Genomic DNA, 18,280 nt, shown 5'->3' on the forward strand with positions numbered 1-18,280 from the left:
ATGTTTGATTGGCTGTTCTTCTTAAGAGACATGTAGTTAAATATGCTTTATCCCAATTATTTTTGGAAAAATATTTCTCATCCTGTTTTATAAAATTAAGTCATCCATCTAATTAAGACATGTGAAGAATGACTGAATTGACTAGGCTTATATTCACTGGAATTTAGAAGAATGAGAGGGGATCTCATAGAAACATATAAAATTCTGACGGGATTGGACAGGTTAGATGCAGGAAGAATGTTCCCGATGTTGGGGAAGTCCAGAACCAGGGGTCACAGTCTAAGGATAAGGGGTCAGCCATTTAGGACCGAGATGAGGAGAAACTTCTTTACTCAGAGAATTGTGAACCTGTGGAATTCTCTACCACAGAAAGTTGTTGAGGCCAGTTCGTTAGATATATTCAGAAGGGAGATAGATGTGGCCCTTACGGCTAAAGGGATCAAGGGGTATGGAGAGAAGGCAGGAATGGGGTACTGAGGTTGCATGATCAGCCATGATCATATTGAATGGTGGTGCAGGCTCGAAGCACCGAATGGCCTATTCTTGCATCTATTTTCTATGGTTCTATCTCTAGCCATCAGAGTTAGATATAGGCCAACGTCCTATATCTCACTGGTCAGCAAAAAAAGATTAGGGGAGAAATTAGCCTCCTTAGCACCTCCCGTTAGTGCCTCCGGGAGATAATCGGGCGCGGCGAGAGAACCGATGCCTGCGAACTTCCCTTGCAGGTTAGCAGTGGCAGTAACCCTTAACGCGTGATATCATCCGGTGTGCAGTGCCCTGGTACCGCCCCGGATGCTAATTTCGCTTCCACCCCACTGCAGCATCGCCAGGCATCAACACCTGCAGCTGCAGGAGGTGTTGTGAGGTTGGCCGGTTGCTTAGGGAGCGGTAGTTAAAGAAATTGCCGGTGAGGTAGGCGTAAAAATTTTCATCAAGCGTCTGTGAACTTTAAAAAATGTTGTACTGCTGTGATTGATCAGCCTGCTTGGAGCCGATCGTTGCAGATCGCAGGTGCCATCGCCGAGCAGTGGATCCGTTTTCTTTCAGAGCCCTCAGTCATGGCCCTTCCCTTAAAGGGAGGGAAAGAGCCTGTGATCCCGGCAGCGTGCATTGGACATTGTGCAGCGCTGTGCCGTTACCATCCCTCTTGCCTGGTTTAGTGCTCCAAGGGTAGTGGTAGTGCTTGATTTAGCACTCCACTTCCCTCCTGGAGCGCTAAACTGGAAGTTCGCGTCCACTAGAATTGGGTAGCGCTCGACGATACTTTTGCGCTCCTGCAAATGTTATCGCCCCAAATGGGGTGTTATGCAATTTCTAGCCCTTAATATTTACATTTCAGTTTTGCACAGTTTACCAATTTCAGGAGAGATAGTTAAGCTTATAACAAATGCAAATCTACAGCATCCCATTGCTAATGTTCACTTAGCCATTTACTGTTTAATAAATATGTAACAGATGGTATCCGGAATTGTTTATACATTAGTTCAGAAAATACCATCATTAGGATAAAACCAATAATCTAAATCTTCTCTGTACTCTGTTATATATCTTGATGCTTCACATTTATACCAGATTACATAATTATTTTTTGCTTCAATCTTTTCTAAATAAAATCTATTGGCTTGATACTCACCTGGAATTTCTATGGGGGTTCTTCTGATCTGCTGTAACTTTGGCAGAAAATTGGCAGAAATGCTGGAAAATCAACATAAACAGCGAGAGTTTAGGAGTACTCCCGTGTAAATTCTATCCAATGTTATGAGTGCAAATCGTTTGTATAGTTCAGTCCACTGATGATCTACTTCATACTATATTTCTAAAGTAGAAACTTGAATATTAAAAGCTTTAAAAAGAATCAAAGATAAAGTATGCAGTATATTTGATTTTTTACTGAGAGTGATTCTGTTTACAGTCTTGTGTGCATTTTCCTCCCTGCAGTGGTGAACTGCTGTCAGTTTGACTGTCGGTATTTGGTGAGTGGAGGAGGGGATTGCTTAGTGCTCATCTGGTCAACAGACAGTGGAAAATTGCTGTGTAAGTGTCAAGGACACATGGGGGATGTGGTAAGTAGTTTGCACAAGGTGACAAAGACAGAACCAAACATGAAAATAAAGTATACTTCCAGATTTAAAGACACTGTAAAAGATCATGGGCTAGATTTACACTTTTGTGCAGATCGCCCAAAAATGGTGGTATTTCCAGCGTGGGCGGTAAAAATGGGTTTTCAGATCGCCGGCTTTTTACCCATTCTCAAAGTCCCTAGTCTCCATTTTTTAAATTGAGCATTACCGCGAGCGATATGAAATGGGCGGTAAAGTTAAATCTCTCTGACCTTCTGCCATAAAGTGTCGCCGTCCTTAGCAACGGCATGGCAATGCTCGATTCCCGCGATTCAGGATGTCAAGGGTTATCATGACATGTGCAGAAGAGGAGACAGAGAGAGAGGGAGTTGAGAGGGACTGAAAGTGTGTGTGGCTGTGGTATATGCTTGTTTGGCTGTTGTGGGATGCACGAAGGAGATTCACCAGCAGCAAAAAGCCTACTAAGCACCAAGAACATAGTTGGCACCGAGTTTTTGACCAACAAATAATATATATAACATGGAATGGATGGAGGAGGCCCTGGAGCTGGTAGCCAGAAACACTTGTGGCAGAGGGCTCCCAGTGGTCCCGGAGCGTGGCACTGTACCCCAAGGTGCCACACCCCCATTGCCAACGACACATCAGAGCCAGGAGCAATATCTTGCTTCTGGCTCGGAGCACGTTCCCACCTCGGGACCGACCTTTCCCATATCCATCCAAGCAGCGGTTCATCTACCACCCCGCCCCCCCCGCAATGAAACATCGTCTGAGGAGCTCCTCGACCAGGCGGCTTGGAGTCAGGAGGGGAAGGGGAAGGGATAGAGGTGAGGAGGAGAAGCGGGGGGGGGGGGGCGGTTGGTTTTTACAGAAATACTTATGATTTCAGACAAATGTTTGGTTTAAATGTTTTTTATTTAACAAAACCTTGTTGCACATTGGCTCGATAGTTGCACCGTTACATGCTGGTGATTCCTTAACATCAATGGGTATAATTACACTTAACTTCAATCAACTTAAACTTTAACTGTCACCAAGGTGATGCCCACCATTGATGTATGACCTGCACACCCAGCAGTGTGTCAGCTTTGTAAATACCACCAGCGTTCTTTCAGGCAAAGCGCTCATTGATGAGCTCCTGACGTAAGTGTCTTGCAGCTATCATGCCATCATGGGTCCTTTCATGTGGTCTACAGGGGGGCGGGGCATGGCTTCAGCGTCTGCCTGATTGTCTGGGCCGATGTCAGCGTCCACCTCATCCTCCTCTTCCTCTCTCTGCTGAGGTGGACTATCAAATTCTTCAGGTAATTCTTGTCCGCTCCTGATAGCCAAGTTGTGCAGCATGGAGCCCACCACCACGAATTGAGCTACCTGCTCAGGGTGGTATTGGGGTTCACTCCTGAGTGGTCCAGGCATCTAAAGCGCTGCTTAAGCACTCCAATGGTTTTCTCCACGATATTGCGAGTGGCACTGTGGCTCTTGTGGGGGGTCATCAGCCAGGTGGCGAGGCCATATCCTTTGTCACCAAGCATCCAGCATTGACCTTGTGGCTGATTATTGAACAAGTCAGATACAGTACTCTCACGCAGGATGTGGGCATCATGGATGCTGCCCGGAAATTTAACATTCACTACCATAATAATTTGCTGGTGGTCGACAACGAGTTGCACATTCAGGGAATGAAATCTCTTGCGTTTCCTGAAAACCTCTGTATCCTGAAAAGATGCCCGCATCGCAATGTGCGTACAGTCTATTGCTCCCTGCACCTTGGGGAAGTTTGCAATTCTGGACAATCCTAGAGCCCTCTCAGTCTGTGCCTCCCTGGTCATAGGGAAGATGATCAAGTCCATCCTGCGTGCGTACAGGGCTTCAGTAACCTGTCTAATGCAGCAATGTGTGGCATGCTGAGACAGACCACAAATGTCGCCAGCTGAGGCCTGAAAAGAACCCGAGGCGTAGAATGACAGTGCCGCGGTGACTTTGACCTTGACGGAGAGTGCAGCACTGATGGTGCTGGCAGGCTGCAGATCTCCCCTTATGAACTGGCATACCTCTTTGTGGAAGCGCAGTCTCCGAAGGCAGGTGGTGTCGGTAAGTCGAGGTAAGACTGTTTAGAAACATAGAAACATAGAAAATAGGTGCAGGAGTAGGCCATTCGGCCCTTCTAGCCTGCACCGCCATTCAATGAGTTCATGGTTGAACATTCAACTTCAGTACCCCATTCCTGCTTTCTCGCCATACCTCTTGATCCCCCTAGTAGTAAGGACCTCAACTAACTCCTTTTTGAATATATTTAGTGAATTGGCCTCAACAACTTTCTGTGGTAGAGAATTCCACAGGTTCACCACTCTCTGGGTGAAGAAGTTCCTCCGCATCTCGGTCCTAAATGGCTTACCCCTTATCCTTAGACTGTGACCTCTGGTTCTGGACTTCCCCAACGTTGGGAACATTCTTCCTGCATCTAACCTGTCTAACCCCGTCAGAATTTTAAATGTTTCTATGAGGTCCCCTCTCATTCTTCTGAACTCCAGTGAATACAAGCCCAGTTGATCCAGTCTTTCTTGATAGGTCAGTCCCGCCATCCCGGGAATCAGTCTGGTGAACCTTCGCTGCACTCCCTCAATAGCAAGAATGTCCTTCCTCAGGTTAGGAGACCAAAACTGTACACAATACTCCAGGTGTGGCCTCACCAATGTACTAGCGGGGGGTGTAACGTTTGGTCTTCCTCATCAGTCTGGCACGTCTTACATTGGGCACATAATACTGTGGAGCATACCTTCTGCCATCTCGAGTCTACTGCATGTAATTGGTCATCAAGAGAGGGTGAAAAATGACAGGCCCCATTGCAATAGCTATCTGGTTTCCACCGATTGGGCACAAAGAATGAATGACCCGACGAATGCACCTATTAAATTTCAATCGTTCACAGTATGATAAAGATGTTTGTTCAGATGTTCACATCACCTCCAAACACCTCCAGAGTGCGAACTCCCCCGAGGTTGAAGCAGAGCAGCCTTTTAAATGATGTGACATGTGATTTAGAACATGGCGTCCATAACGCTGTGAGTAGTTCCGGTTAGTTCCACTTTTTCCGGGCGCTTTTTTGGGCGAGCGATATTGTGGGTGATATGTGTGCGAGGTGGTGAAAGTGACGCTGGGTGATCTCCTGGGTGTTAGTTTCGGCAAATGTGATCTTTACGACAAAATAAAGTGGGCGGTCGGTATTATTGAATCTCGGTGTTAATTCCATGCGGAAACTAACACTGGCCGATATTATGGGCGTTGATTCCGCCCATTCTGCCTGGCATCAAGGGAGCTCAGAATCATCCCTTTTTATTTTGGGGCTTTAATTGTTTAAGGCATTGGTACACTAAAAACCAGAGATATGATCACTTGAAAACATTACTAGTTAGGGACTCTCCATAATTCTTTGCATTTTCATGAGAGAACAAAGAGAACTCTTACAAAGTGAAATCACATTATGCAATATTAGCATACTGCATAAAATTCCTATTTTAGTGGAGTCATGAACTCATTTATTTTTATCCTGTCTTAAAATAGCAAAGAAATTTCATGAGCAAACTGGCCTGGATTTTTAGACAGTATTTGGGCAAGTGGGAGGAGGAAATGGAAAAGGACACCAGTACTAAAATGGGTGGGTACATTCAAATGAGCTGTTCATTATGTGGTGATGTCAAATAAGAACATAAGAAATAGGAGTAGCCGTAGGCCAAGGCCATTTGGCACCTCGAGCCTGCTCCGCCATTCAATAAGATCATGGCTGATCTGATCTTGGCCTCAACTCCACATTCCTGCCTGCTCCAATTAACCCTTGACTCCCCTATCGTTCAAAAATCTGTCTGTCTCCACCTTAAATATACTCAATGAGTCAGCCTCAACAGCTCTCTGGGGTAGAGAATTCCAAAGATTCACGACCCTCTGAGAGAAGAAATTCCTTCTCATCTCCGTTTTAAATGTGCGACCCTGTTGACTATTTTGCTAAATGTTTGACTGGGTCGAACAAGTAGGTTTGCAACTAACTTATAAAGTTCACGGATTGGTCAGAACAAAGACACAAATGACTGTAATTTAAGGCAAACGAGTTTATTATCACTACCTTAAGGTTACACACATGTAATGCAAAAGCTGTATTTCTACTGAGTATTATATTACCCGGTCCCAGGAGTTGATCAGACTCTGCTCCAGTTGCTAGCTTCGAACTCTTAGCCTGATGTCCCTTTGTCGTATGTTGGTCCTGGGTTTCCTCTAACCCTGTCTGTGGGGGTCCTATCTTTATATCCCATAATTTTAGTGCCTACGTGCAGGAGCTCACACAATCTATCTATTTCCCCCATTGCCTTATAGGTTTTACGGCCTTGGTGCATAAATTATCTCTGTCTTACAGCGGTTCTCACCTCCCTTTCATAGGTCTGGTTTGTGTCAACGGTCTCAGAATATTCAGAATCAGACCAGTGGTGGTCTTGCTTCCCCTCCCCTATGTCTCTTTTGTTGTTTAGACACTCAGAGGCTTTAGCCCTTGAAACACACCACCTGGTACTGTGTGATAGCATTTAATTGCCTAGGTGGCAGTTACTTAGCTTACTTCCACATTCCTCCCTTTGATCAGAACTATTTCCAAAATTGTATGATCACCATGGTTTTGGGTCTGGCAGAATTCTTCAGGTTAGCAAGTCCTCGTAATCCATATCTGATCATCGCACTATCTCTAAACCATCGCATCTTTCCCTTTTACTGTTACAGACCCTTCCTCCATGTGGGAACTCAGGGACACTTCCGGTGTCCCTGACGACTACGTGTGCGGGAAGTGTATCCGCCTCCAGCTCCTGACGGACCGCATTGCGGAATTGGAGCCGAGGGTGGATTCACTCTGGAGCATCCACGATGCTGAGAATGACGTGAGTAGCACGTGTAGCAAGTTGGTCTTACCGCAGGTGAAGGGTCCACAGCCAAATAGAGAATGGAAGACCAGCAGGAAGAGCAGTGCAAGGAAGGTAGTGCAGGGGTCCCCTGCAGTCATCCCCCTGCAAAACAGATACACTGCTTTGAGTACTGTTGAGGGGGATGACTTATCAGAGGAGGGCAGCAGCAGCCAAGTTCATGGCACCGTGGCTAGCTCTGCTGCACAGGAGGGCAGGAAAAAGAGTGGGAGAGCGATAGTGATAGGGGATTCAATTGTAAGGGGAATAGATAGGCGTTTCTGCGGCCGCAACCAAGACTCCAGGATGGTATGTTGCCTCCCTGGTGCAAGGGTCAAGGATGTCTCGGAGCGGGTGCAGGACATTCTGAAAAGGGAGGGTGAACAGCCAGTTGTCGTGGTGCATCTAGGTACCAACAATATAGGTAAAAAAAGGGATGAGGTCCTACGAAACGAATTTAAGGAGCTAGGAGCTAAATTAAAAAGTAGGACCTCAAAAGTAGTAATCTCGGGATTGCTACCAGTGCCACGTGCTAGTCAGAGTAGGAATCGCAGGATAGCGCAGATGAATACGTGGCTTGAGCAGTGGTACAGCAGGGAGGGATTCAAATTCCTGGGGCATTGGAACTGGTTCTGGGAGAGGTGGGACCAGTACAACTGGATGGTCTGCACCTGGGCAGGACCGGAATCAATGTCCTCGGGGGAATGTTTGCTAGTGCTGTTGGGGAGGAGTTAAACTAATATGGCAGGGGGATGGGAACCAATGCAGGGAGACAGAGGGAAACAAAATGGAGACAGAAGCAAAATATAGAAAGGAGATGAGTAAAAGTGGAGGGCAGAGAAACCCAAGGCAAAAAACAAATAGGGCCACTGTACAGCAAAATTCTAAAGGGTCAAAGTGTAATAATAATAATAAGGCAAGCCTGAAAGCTCGGTGCCTCAATGCGAGGAGTATTCGGAACCCAGGAGAGGGCTCTGAGCTAGTTAGAGTGGGTGAGAGCTCAGATGAACAGGACCCCAAGGAAGAATGCAAAAGGCAGGAGGCAACAGAGCAGAGTAGCACTGGGGTAAGTGTAAACTACAAGGTGATAGGAAGGGACAATATGTATGAATATAAAGAGGCTGCAGGAGGGGTCAAAACTAAAAATCATGGTTTAAAAACTAGTATTAAAACACTCTACCTAAACGCACGCAGCATTCGAAATAAAGTAAATGAGTTGATGGCACAAATCATTACAAATGGGTATGATTTGGTGGCCATTACAGAAACGTGGTTGCAGAGTGGCCAAGACTGGGAATTAAACATGCAGGGCTATCTGACAATTCGGAAAGATAGACAAGAAGGGAAAAGAGGTGGGGTAGCTCTGTTAATAAAGGATGATATCAGGGCAGTTGTGAGAGACGATATTGGCTCTAATGAACAAAATGTTGAATCATTGTGGGTGGAGATTAGAGATAGTAAGGGGAAAAAGTCACTGGTGGGCGTAGTTATAGGCCCCCAAATAATAACTTCACGGTGGGGCGGACAATAATCAGGGGAATAATGGAGCCACGTGAAAAAGGAACGGCAGTAATCATGGGGGATTTTAACCTACATATCGATTGGTCAAATCAAATCTCACGGGGTAGCCTTGAGGAGGAATTCACGGAATGCATATGGGATTGTTTCTTAGAACAGTATGTTACAGAACCTACAAGGGAGCAAGCTATCTTAGATCTGGCCCTGTGTAATGAGACAGGAATAATAAACGATCTCCTAGTAAAAGATCCTCTCGGAATGAATGATCACAGTATGGTTGAATTTGTAATACAGATTGAGGGTGAGGAAGTAGTGTCTCAAACGAGCGTACTATGCTTAAACAAAGGGGACTACAGTGGGATGAGGGCAGAGTTAGCTAAAGTAGACTGGGAACACAGACTAAACGGTGGCACAATTGAAGAACAGTGGAGGACTTTTAAGGAGCTCTTTCATAGTGCTCAACAAAAATATATTCCAGTGAAAAAGAAGGGTGGTAAGAGAAGGGATAACCAGCCATGGATAATCAAAGAAATAAAGGAGAATCAAATTAAAAACCAATGCGTATAAGGTGGCCAAGGTTAGTGGGAAACTAGAAGATTGGGAAAATTATAAACGACAGCAAAGAATGACTAAGAAAGCAATAAAGAAAGGAAAGATAGATTACGAAAGTAAACTTGCGCAAAACATAAAAACAGATAGTAAAAGCTTTTACCGATATATAAAACGGAAAAAAGTGACTAAAGTAAATGTTAGTCCCTTAGAAGATGAGAAGGGGGATTTAATAATGGGAAATGTGGAAATGGCTGAGACCGTAAACAATTATTTTGCTTCGGTCTTCACAGTGGAAGACACAAAAACCATGCCAAAAATTGCTGGTCATGGGAATGTGGGAAGGGAGGACCTTGAGATAATCACTATCACTAGGGGTTAGTGCTGGACAGGCTAATGGGACTCAAGGTATACAAGTCCGCTGGTCCTGATGAAATGCATCCCAGGGTATTAAAAGAGATGGCGGGAGTTATAGCAGATGCATTCGTTATAATCTACCAAAATTCTCTGGACTCTGGGGAGGTACCAGCGGATTGGAAAGCAGCTAATGTAACGCCTCTGTTTAAAAAAGGGAGCAGACAAAAGGCAGGTAACTATAGGCCGGTTAGTTTAACATCTGTAGTGGGGAAAATGCTTGAAGCTATCATTAACGAAGAAATAGCAGGACATCTAGATAGAAATAGTGCAATCAAGCAGACACAACATGGATTCATGAAGGGGAAATCATGTTTAACTAATTTACTGAAACTCTTTGAGGATGTAACGAGCATGGTGGATAGAGGTGTACCGATTGATGTGATGTATTTAGATTTCCAAAAGGCATTCGATAAGGTGCCACACAAAAGGTTACTGCAGAAGATAAAGGTACGTGGAGTCAGAGGAAATGTATTAGCATGGATTGAGAATTGGCTGGCTAACAGAAAGCAGAGAGTCGGGATAAATGGGTCCTTTTCTGGTTGGAAATCGGTGATTAGTGGTGTGCCACAGGGATCGATGCTGGGACCACAACTGTTTACAATATACATAGATGACCTGAAAGAGGGGACAGAGTGTAGTGTAACAAAATTTGCAGATGACACAAAGATTAGTGGGAAAGCGGGTTGTGTAGAGGACAGAGAGAGGCTGCAAAGAGATTTAGATAGGTTAAGCGAATGGGCTAAGGTTTGGCAGATGGAATACAATGTCGGAAAATGTGAGGTCATCCACCTTGGAAAAAAAAAACAGTAACAGGGAATATTATTTGAATGGGGAGAAATTACAACATGCTGCGGTGCAGAGGAACCTGGGGGTCCTTGTGCATGAATCCCAAAAAGTTAGTTTGCAGGTGCAGCAGGCAATCAGGAAGGCGAATGGAATGTTGGCCTTCATTGCGAGAGGGGTGGAGTACAAAAGCAGGGAGGTCCTGCTGCAACTGTACAGGGTATTGGTGAGTACTGTGTGCAGTTTTGGTCACCTTACTTAAGGAAGGATATACTAGCTTTGGAGGGGGTACAGAGACGATTCACTAGGCTGATTCCGGAGATGAGGGGGTTACCTTATGATGATAGATTGAGTAGACTGGGTCTTTACTCATTGGAGTTCAGAAGGATGAGGGGTGATCTTATAGAAACATTTAAAATAATGAAAGGGATAGACAAGATAGAGGCAGAGAGGTTGTTTCCACTGGTCGGGGAGACTAGAACTAGGGGGCACAACCTCAAAATACGGGGGAGACAATTTAAAACCGAGTTGAGAAGGAATTTCTTCTCCCAGAGGGTTGTGAATCTGTGGAATTCTCTGCCCAAGGAAGCAGTTGAGGCTAGCTCATTGAATGTATTCAAATCACAGATAGATAGATTTTTAACCAATAAGGGAATTAAGGGTTATGGGGAGCGGGCGGGTAGGTGGAGCTGAGTCCACGGCCAGATCAGCCATGATCTTGTTGAATGGCGGAGCAGGCTCGAGGGGCTAGATGGCCTCCTCCTGTTCCTAATTCTTATGTTCTTATGTTCTTCTGTATTAAAGTCGTTGTTCGAAATAGCTCTGCAATTACTCCTTTAAGTCTATGAGCACATCAGTAGTGACTGTGGTGCGTTTTTTGATGTTAATGATCTCTTCATTTCCTATTCTCATTGGTATTATGGGGTTAATACAAAAGGTTGGTGTTTTGATGGGACAATCTTGGTTCCCATAGTGATAGCTGCTCTCCGTGGTAGTGAAACAATAGGTTCTGTTTTCCATATAGGCACTTTGAGTGATGTGTTTATGCACCGCATTTTCCATTATCAGGGAGCAATTAACCGCTGAGCTGCCCTTGAATCCACACAAGGCTGTATGGGTGAGGTAAATTTTATATGGACAGACTGCAGTTTGTTCCACACCATAAGGCTTCATTTCTTCCGCAGCTACCCATATCATGTCTTGCATCATGCCTATGTTCTGTACCTCTGATAGCTTCATCCCTTTCTGCTGTCCTATCATTGGTACCCTGGTAACCATCCCCAAAGCCTTATTCCCACTATAACCCACACACCCCTCGTTGAACCATACCTTACTCAACATCCTTAAGCTCGCAGTCATTAAGGAACATGGAAAACTTTCCTTCCCTGGTCCCGCACCTGGGTGTTGTTGATCCAAGTAGGGATTTCCCCATGGATGGCCAGCATTAAATTCTCTCTCAGCTGATCCATCATCCAATTGCCATATACAGTGCACAACAATCGGTTCTGGGCAATATTCATTGTTTGTTCCACTGTTCCGATAATCCCATTAATAGTCCTAGCATGTCCTTCTAATACCACCACCTGTTGTAACTGGATGTCCATTCCTGCTTGTCCTCCCTTTGAGGAGTCTCTCTGATTGTTATTCATTCCCTTCAACTTGTAGGTTAAGGTTCTAACCTTTGAATTTAGATTAACCAAATCCAAAATGTTCACCGTGGCGATCCCTGCTCCATACGCCGTTCCTACGTCATTGATCAGACCCCTTCTTTTCCTATTCTTCCCTTCCCTGGTCTCTTTCGACTCATCCTTTCCTATCTCCCCTTGAAGCAGCACCGAAGTTAGATCCTGATACAACGTTCATGTGCCTATGGGCAATTCGGGCAATTCTATATCCGTCATGTTAAGAACTGCACGTATTAATTCATATGGTACATTATCATAAACAACCTTGTTAGTAAGTCTTAATACCACCTCTCCCTTTGGTCCTTCTTCCGACATGGGGCAGTCCCATTCGGGTTCTGGACTCGGGGTTGGGATCTCTTTCTTACACACTAATATTAACCATAACGACCCATTCTGCACACAATTATATGAAGTTTTATATGAGGTTTCTTCATCCAAGCTATTCATGCATGTCTCTGATTGGTAGACCGGCCTTGTCCGGTTGCATTCTCCGCAGAAGATCCCCTGATGGCTGTCTGGGCAGCGTGCCTCTGTGTCGTTGCGCAAGATGGAGTTACTCAGTATTCCTTTCTCCCCGAAGGCCACCAGCAGCGCTGCTACAATGATCAACCATCCCGATGTCATCTCCGCTCAGTTTTAATGCTACTGAAAAAGAACAGATCAGGGTGATATATGTTCTTATGTTCAGTTTAACGTTTAGGGAGACAGTCGCTGCAGTCGGGCTGGTTTCCCTTTTCCTGAGGTCGGAGACATAGGGTGGTGTCTAGTCCATACGGGGGCCAGATGGGTGCGAGATGTTACTGACGCATCGTGGCGTGAAATGGGACTTGGGAAGTCCAAGAACATAGCCTGTAGACTTCCGGTCAGCCCTTCCAAGGGATCGTCCGGATCTACTTGTGGGCGATCCCTTCTTAAATTCTGAGGCGACATGACCAGGATCTCGTGAGCCAGCACCAGTTCCCTCTCCTGAGGGTCCACCATCTCCTTGCTCAGCAGCCTCTATGAGACCCACTTTGGCCGGTCCCACGGGATCCACTTCTCCTGCACCTAACATAACATGCTGCATGTGGTACAGGCTAATTTTCCCAAAGGCCTTTATCTGATTAATGTGGTGCCACCTATACTTTCCTTGTCCGTCGATTATCTTATACACCGAGGCACTAGCCTTTTCCATAACACTGAAGGGTCCCGCATATCTGGGGCTCAGGAAGGTTCCTTCCCTTTGGAACTTAACCATAACCTGATCTCCCAATTTCAAGTCCCACGGGTGCACTTTTCCATTGAAGTAGGCTTTACTTTTCTGATGCCTATTGCCCATTTTTACGGCGGCCGCCATTTTAGCTGCTCCCAAGTGCCTTACCAAATTGGACATATAGTTTTTGCAGGTCAGGGATGTTTTCTGGATTTCGTTCAGATTTAAACCCATGAAGGCCCCAATTCCCCTCATGATTCTACCCATCATTAACTCATGGGGTGAATAGTCGGTAGAAGGAGCTATGGTATTGAGCATAGCCATCAACACATAGGGGAGGACTCAGTTCCAGGATGTATGATTCTGTTGAACTATCTTTTTCAACATAGTTTTCAGGGTCCAGTTCATTCTTTCCCCCACCTCACTTGATTCGGGGCAGTATGCAATGTGGAATTTCTGTTTTACCCCTGACAATTGCATGATAGTTTTTATTACCTGGCTGGTGAAATGGGTCCCCTGGTCTGAGTCAATACATTCTGGTAGGCCCCATCTAGAGAAAACTTCTTCCATCAGAATTTTTGCGGTGGTAGCTGCCGAATTATTGTTGGTGGGAAAGGCCTCAATCCATTTTGAGAATACATCCACAATTACTGGAACATATTTCTTTCCCCCTGGGCAGGGAGGCAAAGGAGCTATGTAATCTATCTGGAGTTGGGTCCAAGGGCCTTTTCCTTGTCGAGTGTGTCCCAATTCGGTCTGGTTCTTATATTTACCGGGGTTATTCTAACTATGTATAACCACTATCTGAATAAATTACCACTGGTGGGGGAAATGATTCTGGGTGCAGTACTAAGTATGCCACAGCACTCAGTTCTGCCATCTAGGCCCCCCTTTGTCCTTCTAATTTTATGGGAATCCGCTCCCGGACCCTTTTCCCATCCCCTGTCATTTTTACCACTCCAAATCCAGTGTACTGTTGCCCGTTGAATGAGGAGCCGTTTATGTAAACATGTGTTTTCACCTTTGCCTCACTGCCCTCCCTTAATTTTGTCTAAAAGGGGCTGCGAAGGTACCTTGATGACAAAATTTTACATTTGCGTGGGTCCCCGGGATACAACATATTCTGTGCCAAATTAGACAGTCTGGCCTGATACTGAACGTGAATATCCCTGCCCTGTAAGAAGAAAGTCCACCTAGTGATCCTCTGTGAGCTGACGGATCCGTCTTTCATAATTACCATCGAGAAGCATCTTGATTGGTGTATGCGTGGTGCTGATGATCAAGGGGTTCAGTCCCACAATGGGGGAGAATTTTTGAGCGGCCCAAGAGACACGAAGCAAATTCCTCTCACAGGAAAAGAACACAACTTCGACGGGGGTCAAAACTCTAGCGGCGTAGCCAACAAGTTGCAGTTTGCCTGAGTACATTTGGAGCAACACCGCTGACAATCCCTCATCGCTAGAGGCCGTCTCCAAGTAAAAACTCAGGAACGCGCCTGGGCTCTTCAGGGCAGGGGCGCAAATCAGGGCGGTTTTGAGTTTGTGGAATGCCTCGGCATGTAGCGGGGTCCATTTCCAGGTCACTCCCTTTTTTAATAGGTCATACACTGGCCTTGCTATCATAGAGTAACCCTCCATGTGGTCCCGGCAGTACTCTGTAATCCCCAAGAATGACCGGAGAGATTTCACATCCGTGGGGACAGGAACATAGAGGTGGATTTCTTTCATTCCTCTGTCACCTCCCTTAGCCCTTTGGTAACCCTCATTTTAAAAAACGAGGGAGAGCGAAAACAGGGAATTATAGACCGGTCAGCCTGACATCGGAGGTGGGGAAAATGTTGGAATCAATTATTAAAGATGTAATAGCAGCGCATTTGGAAAGCAGTGACAGGATCGGTCCAAGTCAGCATGGATTTATGAAAGGGAAATCATGCTTGACAAATCTAGAATTTTTTGAGGATGTAACTAGTAGAGTGGACAAAGGGGAGCCAGTGGATGTGGTGTATTTAGACTTTCAAAAGGTTTTTGACAAGGTCCCACATAAGAGATTAGTGTGCAAAATTAAAGCACATGATATTGGCGGTAATGTACTGACGTGGATAGAGAACTGGTTGGCAGTCGGAAAGCAGAGAGTAGGAATAAACGGGTCCTTTTCAGAATGGCAGGTAGTGACAAGTGGGGTACCGCAAGGTTCAGTGCTGGGACCCCAGCTATTGATAATATACATTAATGATTTATACGAAGGAATTGAATGTAATATCTCCAAGTTTGCAGATGACACTAAGCTGGGTGGCAGTGTGAGCTGTGAGGAGGATGCTAAGAGGCTGCAGGGTGACTTGGACAGGTTAGGTGAGTGGGCAAATACATGGCAGATGCGGTATAATGTGGATAAATGTGAGGTTATCCGCTTTGGTGGCAAAAACACGAAGGCAGAGTATTATCTGAATGGCGGCAGATTAGGAAAAGGGGAGGTGCAACGAGACCTGGGTGTCATGGCACATCAGTCATTGAAAGTTGGCATGCAGGTGCAGCAGGCGGTGAAGAAGGCAAATGGCATGTTGGCATTCATAGCGAGAGGATTCGAGTATAGGAGCAGAGAGGTCTTACTGCAGTTGTACAGGGCCTTGGTACGGCCATACTTTGAATATTGTGTACAGTTTTGGTCTCCTAATCTGAGGGAGGACATTTTTGCTATTGAGCGAGTGCAGCGAAGGTTCACCAGACTGATTCCCCGATGACAGGACTGACATATGAAGAAAGACTGGATCGACTAGGCTTGTCTTCAATGGAATTTAGAAGGATGAGAGGGGATCTCATAGAAACATATAAAATTCTGATTGGACAGGTTAAATGCAGGAAGAATGTTCTCGATGTTGGGAAAGTCCAGAACCAGGGGTCACAGCCTAAGGATAAGGAGTAAGCCATTTAGGACTGAGATGAGGAGAAACTTCTTCACTCAAGAGAGTTGTGAGCATGTGGAATTCTCTACCACAGAAAGTAGTTGGGGCCAGTTCGTTAGATATATTCAAAAGGGAGTTAGATGTGACCCTTACGGTTAAAGGGTTCAAGGGGTATGGAGAGAAAGCAGGAATGGGGTACTGAAATGCTTGATCAGCCTTGATCATAATGAATGGTGGTGCAGGCTCGAAGGGCCAAATGGCCTATTCCTGCACCTATTTTCTATGTTTCTATGTTTCTATTCCTAGATAGTGGATGGTGGGTTTCACTATTTGTGCATTTTTGGGATTTATTTTAACCCCCAGATCGTGGAGGGTCTTCAACAACTCCTCCAGTAGGATCTTATGTTCCTCCATTGTTTCTTTCTGGAGTAGAATACCATCTACGTACTGAACAAGCACCAGTGGCTTGGAAAACCCTTTCAAACCATTTGCCATCATATTAGAGAAGATGGAGGGACTGTTGTGGAAGCCCTGGGGTAAACATGTCCATATATACTGTTGTCCTTGGTGTGTGAAGGCGAATATATATTGACTTTCCTGGGCAAGGGGAACGGACTAAAAGCCATTGCTAATGTCCAGGACGGTGAAAACCGTTGCACTGGGGGAGAGCCTGACCGCTGCGTCAGGGGCCATGGCGACTATGGGTGCCACCACCGGGGTAACTTTATTGAGGGCACGGTAATCGATTGTCATGTGCCAGGAATTATCTGGCTTTTGGACGGGCCATATTGGTGAATTATTAGTGGATACGGTGGTTCAGAGGATCCCCTGCTTCAACAGGCTGGTGATCATATCATCTAAATCAGCCTCGGCCTGCCGAGGGATGCGGTATTGTTTTTGGGGAGGGGGATCAGGACCCACAATGAGGGCCTGTCCGTCTATTCGGCCACATTCATGCTTATGTATCGCAAATGCTCGCGGATGTCGAGACAAAATACTTTGCACCTCTGGATCGTCTGTAAGGGTGGAGGGATCAAAGGAGAAAACCTTTATGCGCATACCCGTTCCAGATAGGCCCCAGTGGGGATCCGACCATCAGTACAAGTCTCCTGCATTTTCCATATACACTGATTCGCAGGATCATAGGCCAGATTATAGATTTTCATAAAGTCAACCCCGAGTATGGCCGACTCCGCTTGCATCTGTGGCACTGAGAGGCAGGCATGTGTAAATTTAAAATTTCCCAATTGGATCTCTAATGGTCGAGTCACCCATGCACATTGCCCATGCCCGGTGAGCAAAACAGTCTGATTGATTAAATCCTGGTATGGGAGGACGTGTTGATTCCCCCCCGCCCCCCCTGTGTCCCATAAGAATGCGGTACCATGACCTCCAACGGCACCAGACACAGTGGGTTGTCCGTGTACGTCTACCCCTGTCCCACACCCATTCCGAGGTCAGGTCCCGTCATTGCGGGTCTCCGGGACTCAGTTCTGGAGACTCATGATAGGGTGCCATACGACCGGCGGCTCCTCCACCCCCTAACCTATTACTTCGCCTTGGCACCAGGCATTCCCTGGATCAGTGGCCCAGCCGTTTGCAATTAAAGCATGATCCCAAGGGTCCTTGTCCCCTGCGCAGAGTTCCCGACTGGTGTTGGTCCGGGCCCTCAGCTTGCCAAGTAGGGCCTCTGCGTTGTCCAGATTGAAAAGATTGTACTTTTCCTTTCTGGGGCTTGGGCTTATTCTGGTCATCTTGCCAGGCCATGGTCACCTATCGGGTGATCCATGCCTCATTGTGGGTGGCGTCCGACGGATCAAAACTCCTTACAGGCGTCTTTGCCGGAGTCGGAGGCATGCGAAATGATGGACTTAAGCCACACAGGTCTTTTACAAGCTGGGATGGCAATACGATCTAGGGTTCCCATGAGGTTACAGAACACCACCCATAATCGTTCTGCATAAACGCTCGGATGTTCCCCGGCCGCCTATTTAAAGTGGGCCAATTCCATTACTGGATCTTTACAAATAACCCCTGCCGCTATTTGGACAGCGGTCCACACTCCCGTTAATGTACCCCCGTTCTTTGTACTTGGGGCATAGCCCCGAAAATGATGGGGCCCAAGCAAAGGGTCACCAACTTCCTTCTCTCCGCCTCGTCCAGTCCCTGCGTCTCCGAGGCCTGCAAGACGGCCGCCTTCCAGAGTTCAAAATTCTTTT

General features: G+C 46.1%; 1 protein-coding gene across 5 annotated transcripts in view; it reads left to right on the top strand.

Annotated features, from left to right (window-relative positions):
• LOC139263300 (F-box/WD repeat-containing protein 7-like) overlaps positions 1-18,280 on the top strand; it is a 237,005-nt gene that overhangs the window by 190,738 nt on the left and 27,987 nt on the right. For 3 of the 5 annotated variants that reach the window (XR_011593085.1, XM_070879149.1, XM_070879150.1), the window contains one exon: positions 1,942-2,066. Coding sequence is in view for 2 of the 5 variants with exons in the window: in XM_070879149.1 (XP_070735250.1) it covers positions 1,942-2,066 (125 nt within the window). In the remaining 3 variants the exon portion in view is untranslated. The remainder of the gene's footprint in view (positions 1-1,941; positions 2,067-18,280) is intronic. The other 2 variants (XR_011593087.1, XR_011593086.1) reach the window with 1 other exon arrangement.

The sequence above is a fragment of the Pristiophorus japonicus genome, chromosome 4 (assembly GCF_044704955.1).
Source record: "Pristiophorus japonicus isolate sPriJap1 chromosome 4, sPriJap1.hap1, whole genome shotgun sequence".
NCBI classification, from domain to species: Eukaryota; Metazoa; Chordata; class Chondrichthyes; family Pristiophoridae; genus Pristiophorus; species Pristiophorus japonicus.